We start from the raw sequence: 10045 nt of genomic DNA on the forward strand, positions 1-10045 counted from the left end.
GCATAGAGAACAATGTAGCACCTCAATGAAACACCAGGTAAACCATAAACCTAGCATAGCATCTGTCTAAACAACATGCTGGCTAAATGACATGCAGTACATTTGAAACTATAGGATACAAGGTAGGGGTGGGCAATATGGCAAAACATATTGTGTAACTGTATAGATATACTGTATATATCTCTGCTGTCTGGAAGAAATCACCAAAATGTAAATCTTTCAAGAAATTTAAAAAGATTCGGTAGGACAGCGAGCCAGGCAACCACATACTATATCTCTTGTACAAACTCTGCTGCGCATGTCATCACACACAGCTCCTGACCTAGCCTGGGCAGCATTCCTTTTCAGGTTCATGATCCGGTCGGGAGCGGATACGTCATGTTGTAGTCATTGTTTTGTAGTCATCAGGCCGGGAACCATCAATCTGGAACTTAATTTCCCTCAACCCGATTTTTCCCAATAAAAGCCGCAGCCTACGAGAGAACGAGTCACGCTTTTATTGTTATACTTCCGGTTTAAGGGAAAGGAAGTTCCAGATTGAGGGTTCCGGCCTGATGACTACGCAAGGCTATTCAATGCCTCCCTCCGGACTGGAGGGGTTCAACAGGTTAACCATTTCAAGAATATCACAATCCTATCGCAATTTTATAGGATTATTTAAATGTCCAGTCTAGGTAACACTCGCCTACAAGTATACATGAATTGAAGGAATATGGGTTAAAAAACTGAGACATAAGAAAAATGAAATCACGAGAACAGAAATAAATACTTTATAATAATCATGATAACTAAGGTAAATCTAAGGTTAAAAAATTTAATAATAAAAGGCAAAATGGAAAACATACAATGATACAATCAAAATGCAATTGAACCCATTAAGAGACCAGATTTAAAAAATGTCTTCTAAATCCTAGGTAACTGTTTTCTGAACAACTTATGTTGCTATAGCAGTGGTTCTCAAACCTTTTAATGTCAAGGACTGCCAAAATAATCAGTATTTGGCAATTTGCCTCTGATCTTCTAAAATGTTAGCGAGTGGATAATCAGTAAGTGAACTGGGCAGAAGCCTCGGCAGGGCAGGGCATCATTCCCAGTTGATTCCTAACATCTGACAGCTGAGTTCCCACAACTTCTCTGCCACGACGTCATCCCTGGATGCTCTGCTGCCACGAGACAACTTACAATCACTGAGAGAGAGAGAGAGAGAGAGAGAGATAATGCGTTAGCTGTTAGATAGAACATGCACAGCTGAAATTGTGGCCGTTTTATTTAGTTTTTGTCAAAGTATTGTGCACTTCTGATTTGTCTGAAGTGAGCATTTCTTATGTTCAGTCAATCCATACACAAGTCGGTTCAGCTCTGTAGAGCCTACAATGTGACGTCATTTGAGGTTCGGGAGGGCGGGTATACCGTCCTAAAGTCGGCTCTTCGGTGCTACTGAAAATTTCTGACGAGCCGAAATTTCGGCACTACAGCGGTAAAATAGGAGTTTGAATCGGCCCTTAGACCTGCTATTTTTGCTACTGGATTTTTGACAAAGTCTAAAACTAAGGGCATTTTCTGTGTGCTTTTAGTTTGTTTTGTCAATAGTTTCAGTCAGTTATCATTTGTTGTAAGGCCTCGTTTTAATTAATTTTAGTTAACATTTTTGTTATTTTGTTAGATTTAGTTAAACATAATTTGTCACATTGCTAAAATGATGGCCTATGTAATTTCTTTTTTCAGAAAACCAAAACAAACGCCCAAACCCAAGAAGTTTATAAATATGTCTATTGACATAACATTGCTTCTCAGTTATGTAAATAGATTAAATTACTTAGGCCAATCTGTATTGTATTGTAAACCTGACCAAGTCACATTGTCTTTGACATAGACAACATAAAATGGCCTAGGTCACACTCTTGACATAAGATATACTACTACTGGGGCGGGAACAGAGTGATACTTTTCAATAAGCATGTAATGTCATTACCAGAGATGAACAGTGTCATGAAGAGATGTTAGGCAAAAAATAAACATTTCCTCCAAAAATGATGTAGGCAAGTGGTTCTCAACCAGTAGACCGGGGATCACCAGTCGTCCTTGAGGGAGTTCCAGGTTGTAACCAAATTTACTTCATCAGAGCATTCACATCAAGTAAATTCAACTCACTTTATACAAAGGGTCAGTGTTCACCTACAGCTGAAATCTCGGGTCAATCACCAAGGTTCAATCACTTGTATGTAAAATGTAACGTAGGCCATTACTTTAGGAAGGTGACCTTGCTGTATACCTGTAGTAACCTCCACTCTGTGACTGTAGTCGTGGCTCCACGCTGCAGTAGATGGTGGTCTGAGCTCCCTGGCTCACTGTCTTGGTGAACGGTCTGACAATCTTCCAGGAGATGAGCAGAGCCAAGTTCATGTGTCTCTTCAGTTCTGTCCGCACAATACCCGGGTGGACCGCATACACTGTTACACCTGTACCTGTACCAGGGGGGACCACATACACCGTTATAGCCAGTGTACCGGGGAGACCGCATAGATCGTTACACCTGTAAAATATCCCTAGTCTAGGGGAAAATATCCCTAGAAAGTAGCAAAAAATTGCAATCTACAAGCTCACAAATTAAAAATGCGACACTCTAATAACCTTGCTGAGAATAAAAATACTAACCCTGTAGCCTCCTGGCCATCGCTCTGGTAGACAGGATGTTAGCCAGCTTGCTCTGTCCGTATGCCGTCCTGGAATGATAGCTGCTCTCGCTGTTAATGTCCTCAAATTGGATCCGCCCCCAGGCATGCGCCATCGATGATAGGTTGATAATCCTGGAGGGGGCGGAGCTCTTCAGCAGCCCAATCAAGAGGAACGTTAACAGGAAGTGACCTAGCAACATGAGGATGAGAAGAACAATGCACTTGGGTCAGAACCACGAGCATGGAATCCTCTTCGGGTTTCGCAACCCCTCCTACTAGTAGTAGGGGATAAAGTACAGTTTCAGACCGTGACGGAGGGGCGCCGTCTCAAGCGAATTTGAGCCACGAGAGACACCACCCAGTGCACGAGTTGCCGTGTCGAAAGTTGCAAAGTTCGCTTAGCCGACTCAGCCCCGTTCGAGTTGCGACCCGATATGGACAGAATAGTAAATCATGTTCTGGCGAGAGTAAATGCTCCGGCTACTGGCTACTGTGCCAATCACAGCACGTCCTTGCACACGTGCACTGGCCAATCACAACACGTCGTCCTTATGCAAACCCGAAGAAGATTCCATGCTTGCGTCAGAACCATTTACGTCTTGTCAAAGAACATTGAAGTCCTTGCCCTAACCCTAACCACCAACCGACTGTGGCTGTGGCTCAAGAGGTAGAGCAGGTCGTCCAATGATCCATGGGTCAGCGGTTCGAATCCCGGCTCCTCCTGTCTACATGTCGAAGTGTCCTTGGGCAAGACACTGAACCCCAAATTGCTCCCGATGTGCTGGTTGGTACCTTGCATGGCTTCGGCCGCAATCGGTGTATGAATGTGTGTGTGAATGGGTGAATGTAATGCACAATCTATGTAAAGCGCCTTGGATAAAGGCGCTATATAAATGCACCATTTACCATTTACCAACCACTAAACCCATACCTAACATAACTAACTATACTAACAATTATTAATTAACCACCAACCACTAAACCCATAACCATATACTATCAATAATCAATTAATTAGTTAATCAACAATTACATGTTACCGTTAAGTTTATAGGTATGGATTTAGTGGTTATGATTAACTAATTAATTGATTATTGATAGTATATGGTTATGGGTTTAGTGGTTTGTGGTTAGGGTTAGGGCAAGGACTTCTTTGACAAGGTAACATGTCATTGTTCCGACCTCCCATTATTCCGACCAATTACTAACAATATCCCTAACCCTAACCTCAGTCTTAACCGGCCACGTAGGTCGCTAACCCCAGTCTTAACCGGCCACGCCTCAGTCTTAACCGACCACGTAGGTCGCTAACCCTAACCTCAGTCTTAAACGTCCACGTAGGTCGGACTAACGGGAGGTCGGTTAATGTATTAATTTAAAGTAGCCTTGTAATAAGCCGGTAGTTGTTTCGAAATAACCCCCTTCAGGATGACCTGAAGAGTATAAATGCGACAAAACCTAAATCTGCATGAAATCAAGGCTTCACAGGGTGTAATTGATAGAAAATAAGTATTTTTGGGGGGTGAGCTACATCTTTAATACTTTGAATAAGACGTTTTTTTCACCCAGGTGGTTGACTCCGAACTGCATTTCAAACCCATCAGCAGTTTTCATGTAGGGACACATCATGACTCCGGCGTTGTTGATCAGGATGTGGAGGTGAGGCTCCTCTGAAATGCAATACATAACCGATTAGACTGACATTCATGGCAGTGTTATCATAAACTCCACAAAATATGTTTGGGTGTCCCCAGATGAATATCTTATTGTGCAACATTGTTTTCCCACTCAACAGTAAACAACCCAACATGCAGTATTAGTGTATACAGGGTATCTGCATATTTCTACAGTGACAATTGAATGACTTTCAAGACCATTTTAATACCAAAATAGCCAAATTGTCAGTATATGTAGGAGGCTTACATTGTGAAAATAGCTGATCTACAAGCATGGGGCACTGTGAGCTATTTTCGCAATACTTATCTGTGGAACCGAGTCAAACTAAACGTAATGCCTACAATTGTGTGTCTGGGTGGGGGGTCCTCAGTTCAAATATGATTATTTCGGGGGGTCACAGCCTGAAACATTGGCAACCCTTGACCTAGATCCTGCAGTCTTGAGCATTGCTTCATGCTGATCTCCAGGGCTGGACTGGCCACAGGTCATACCGGGAATTTTCCCGGTGGGCCGCGACCATAGGGGGCCGCCAGTTGATATTAACCTGCGGGCCGCATTAGGTGAAGGTGGGGGCCACATGTGGCCCTCAGGCCGCCAGTTGATATTAACCTGCGGGCCGCATTAGGTGAAGGTGGGGGCCACATGTGGCCCTCAGGCCGCCAGTTGATATTAACCTGCGGGCCGCATTAGGTGAAGGTGGGGGCCACATGTGGCCCTCAGGCCGCCAGTTGATATTAACCTGCGGGCCGCATTAGGTGAAGGTGGGGGCCACATGTGGCCCTCAGGCCGCCAGTTGATATTAACCTGCGGGCCGCATTAGGTGAAGGTGGGGGCCACATGTGGCCCTCAGGCCGCCAGTTGATATTAACCTGCGGGCCGCATTAGGTGAAGGTGGGGGCCACATGTGGGGGCCCAGTGTGGAGGGATGGTATGACAGAATTGTGACGATAACATGTTGAACTGAGGCTCATCTGACCCGTGTTAGGGCCGATTCATACTCCTATTTTAGAGCCGAATAAAAGTCGGTTCGGCTCTGTAGAGCCTACAATGTGACGTCATTTGAGGTTCGGGGGGACGGGTACCGTCCTAAAGTCGGCTCTTCGGTGCTACTGAAAATTTCTGACGAGCCGAAATCATTTCGGCACTACAGCGCCGAAACAGTGGTAAAATAGGAGTATGAATCGGCCCTTAGGGTGACCCCTGTCACGATTATACATTTAAGTTGAAAATTAATTGTCATACAAATAATTGTGATTAATGATTTAATTGTGTTTTTGCATTGAACATTACAATTTGTATTTCTGTTTGCCTTTTAGGCTTCGTAATCACAAAATGCACATGGCAGATTTTTCAATATTTTGTTCTTTCCAAACATTTTACAAAATAGCAATGTACGAAATAGATCTACTATTTCTGCTTTTTTTGCAAAATGTTCGAAAATGTATGGACATTTTCCAGCATGGAAACGATTGACGCTTGTGCAAAAATAATTGTAACTATCTCAAATAATTATGATTATGCGAATATGTAATAATTGTGACAGGCCCTAACCCTTGTTGACGTTGGCAGCAAACTGTGTGATGGACTGTGTATCAGCCAGGTCCAGATCCTTCACCGTCACATTGTGGTTTCCAGAGAGCTCAATGATCTCATCCTTGGCTGTCTCTGCCTTCACCACATCTCTGCATGCTAGGATGATCTTCCCACCTGCAGACACATGTATAACAATAATAATAATAATAATAATAATAAAAAGCGATATTCTGAGGAGTGATGTGACGCATTGTGATCTTGTAGATTGCTATTTTCAAATAGCCGAAATGTATATACTGTAGGGCTGAAGTGGTTAGTGTATGTTTTGTAATAATAATCAAAATCTACAAAGTAACTAGTAGCTAAAGTTTTCAAATAATTGCAGTGAGTACAATATTATTTGAATCTGAGATGTAGTGGAGTAGAAAGTAAAAGTATTGGAAATACTCAATAGGCCTAAGTACAAATACCTCAAAATTGTACTAATTAACTTAGTTATTTTACACCACTGCCTAGAGGCAGGTTGATAAGACAATAGAATGCTACCTACCCACCTCTCTTTGCCAGGTCCAGGGCTGTAGCCTTCCCTATGTTGATAAGACAATAGAATGCTACCTACCCACCTCTCTTTGCCAGGTCCAGGGCTGTAGCCTTCCCTATGTTGATAAGACAATAGAATGCTACCTACCCACCTCTCTTTGCCAGGTCCAGGGCTGTAGCCTTCCCTATGTTGATAAGACAATAGAATGCTACCTACCCACCTCTCTTTGCCAGGTCCAGGGCTGTAGCCTTCCCTATGTTGATAAGACAATAGAATGCTACCTACCCACCTCTCTTTGCCAGGTCCAGGGCTGTAGCCTTCCCTATGTTGATAAGACAATAGAATGCTACCTACCCACCTCTCTTTGCCAGGCCCAGGGCTGTAGCCTTCCCTATGTTGATAAGACAATAGAATGCTACCTACCCACCTCTCTTTGCCAGGTCCAGGGCTGTAGCCTTCCCTATGTTGATAAGACAATAGAATGCTACCTACCCACCTCTCTTTGCCAGGTCCAGGGCTGTAGCCTTCCCTATGTTGACAAGACAATAGAATGCTACCTACCCACCTCTTTGCCAGGTCCAGGGCTGTAACCTTCCCTATGTTGATAAGACAATAGAATGCTACCTACCCACCTCTCTTTGCCAGGTCCAGGGCTGTAGCCTTCCCTATGTTGATAAGACAATAGAATGCTACCTACCCACCTCTCTTTGCCAGGTCCAGGGCTGTAGCCTTCCCTATGTTGATAATACAATAGAATGCTACCTACCCACCTCTCTTTGCCAGGTCCAGGGCTGTAGCCTTCCCTATGTTGATAAGACAATAGAATGCTACCTACCCACCTCTCTTTGCCAGGTCCAGGGCTGTAGCCTTCCCTATGTTGATAAGACAATAGAATGCTACCTACCCACCTCTCTTTGCCAGGTCCAGGGCTGTAGCCTTCCCTATGTTGATAAGACAATAGAATACTACCTACCCACCTCTCTTTGCCAGGTCCAGGGCTGTAGCCTTCCCTATGTTGATAAGACAATAGAATGCTACCTACCCACCTCTCTTTGCCAGGTCCAGGGCTGTAGCCTTCTCTATGTTGATAAGACAATAGAATGCTACCTACCCACCTCTCTTTGCCAGGTCCAGGGCTGTAGCCTTCCCTATGTTGATAAGACAATAGAATGCTACCTACCCACCTCTCTTTGCCAGGTCCAGGGCTGTAGCCTTCCCTATGCCAGTGTTAGCCCCAGTGATGATGGCCGTTTTACCATCCAGCCTGGCATCTGAAGACCACTGACCACACAGCAACCCTCTGAAACACAACTGCACTACATCAGCAAGGATCCACAGGCTAGCGCTGCAAGCTTGTAGATCTGATATTTTCACTTTCCATCGTACAGTGAAGTATATTGGACTTAACTGGGTAACTACATCATGAACCCTATTCTGGGGCAAAAACATAATGGCAAAAATATCAGATCTACAGGCTCACACACGTCGCAATATTATATATCATATATCTCACTCATACATGTATGAGGCAGGGGAGCACACTTGCACTCACACACACTTGCACGCACACACACACAACGATGAAACAATCATCACATTTTGCAGAGCTCACCTCAGTGTATAAATATTAGCCATTTCTCTCCCAGCTGGCCTACTGTTGATCAAATGTTTCAACAGTAACCTCCAGGCTAGTAACTCCAGAATGAATATTTCCAAGACCAGTATAGCCTACATGCTGATAACTCTCCAGAAAGGTTTACTTCCACCACCAGAAACAGTTAGCTCCAGTACCAGAAACATTTAGTTCAACATCAGAAAGGTTTAATTCACACTGGATGTAAGGCAGCCGTATGTGCACATTGTTACAAACTCACCATTGTCCCTGTTATGCGCTGATTAGTGAGTGCCTTTCAGCAAGTGTGTGTGTGTGTGTGTGTGTGTGTGTGTGTGTGTGTGTGTGTGTGTGTGTGTGTGTGTGTGTGTGTGTGTGTGTGTGTGTAATCCTTGCTAATCACCACTAATCCATGTGGTGGCACAGTGACAGCTATAGGGACATGTCAGTAGGCCTACAGTACAACGGTGCTAGACATACTGTAATATCACTTTGGCTTTAATGACTTAAACCCATCAGAGGTCTTCAACGTTCTCTCTCAGATAAGGACCCCTTAAATGAGATAGAGATGAAGCAGGGACCCCCACTACATATTGTATAGGATTGTGTTGCATATTAAACTTTTCTATAGATTTCATAGGTAGCTTCATACATTTGTTTGACAGCACTGCCATCAGTGTTGCGTAAATTAATGTTTGTCTTTTCTATTACCGGTAATATGATGGATTCCTTTTCAGACATTTAACCACTTAATCACTCAATAGTTCTTTGACTCGTACTCGTATTTGACGGAAATTGCAAAATAAATTGGTTCGATCACAAAGATTTGGTGGCTCTGTACTGTAGTAACTCTGAGGACCTCCTAGAGGTCCCAGACCTCCTGTTGAAGACCCCTGTATCAGCTGCTATGCTCATGCACCTTATGTCTAAACCTCCATGTATGTACATACTTATGGATGGATAGGTTATGTACATGTAGATACATCTTTCTTTCTTTCTTTCTTTCTTTCTTTCTTTCTTTCTTTCTTTCTTTCTTTCTTTCTTTCTTTCTTTTTCTTTCTTTCTTTCTTTCTTTTTCCAAGAATTTGATAAAGTACATCTGCAAAGTAACTAGTAACTAAAATAAATGTAGTGGAGTAAAAAGTAAAAATGTTGCCTCTGAGATGTACTGAAGTAATTAAGGATTAAAGCATTGACAAATGTACATACCCAAGGAAAGTACTTGTACCTCACAATTGTAGGCTACTTAAGTGCAGTACTTGAGTAATCTTACTCCAGCGCTGACTGTGCCAATTAACAGCTCGAACATTGATCGTTCCAACTGGGTGTTGTAGCTATTTGGAGAAATATAAACCGTTATTTATAGTTTGCTCTATTGATTCCTTCCTGTACGATCATTCTCCGGCTACTGTGCAATGCAAATCATCGTGTTGTATCTAAAGAAACCACATTCCGTGATATTATGATTTAACTGTAAACAACTGTAATCTTAACCAAGTGACTTAACCAATCACTGACTCTTTCCCTCTGCATCCTGTGAGGGAGGGCGGGGCTACAACAGACCAAGTGTCAGTCACTGAGCATTCAGTTAACTTCCACTGTCCTGTTTATTGAACAGCAAGATGCATGTGATTCCACTGAGCGGTTTCCTCTTACTATGGATGTATACTCTGGACACAGTGGGAGTGGGAGCTGAAGGTAAGACCACGTACACCACTGCTTCCCAAACCTTTTAGCTCAAGACCCAAAAGAGAAATTTATGTTTTGCCCAAACTAGTGAAAATATCAGATCTATAAGCTCACTCATTTTATTTAAGAAATACTTGTTAATAATATTTATTAAAAATAAATAACGGAAAAAAGGAGATATTTATTTACTTAACTACACATTAAAATTGGTTGGCGACACAAAGATGGGTCCCGAGTCCCGACCCAAAGTTTGGGACTCAGTGATTTATACCAGTGGTTCTCATGTCAAGGACCCCCCAAATTTATAAATATCATTAG

General features: G+C 43.0%; 1 protein-coding gene across 1 annotated transcript; it reads right to left on the reverse strand.

Moving 5' to 3' along the window:
* Nucleotides 1–695: 695 nt before the first annotated feature.
* LOC306943047 (retinol dehydrogenase 12-like) lies at nucleotides 696–8953 on the reverse strand (the record flags this gene model as incomplete). Its single annotated transcript, XM_079529253.1, has 7 exons — nucleotides 696–1187; nucleotides 2273–2465; nucleotides 2656–2865; nucleotides 4241–4345; nucleotides 5904–6059; nucleotides 7611–7726; nucleotides 8916–8953. The coding sequence occupies 7 exons, from the start codon at nucleotides 8951–8953 to the stop codon at nucleotides 1085–1087; spliced, it is 921 nt and encodes a 306-aa protein (XP_079385379.1). The 3' UTR covers nucleotides 696–1084.
* Between the last annotated feature and the right edge of the window lie 1092 nt (nucleotides 8954–10045).

Source organism: Electrona antarctica, assembly GCF_951216825.1.
Source record: "Electrona antarctica genome assembly, chromosome: 19".
NCBI classification, from domain to species: Eukaryota; Metazoa; Chordata; class Actinopteri; order Myctophiformes; family Myctophidae; genus Electrona; species Electrona antarctica.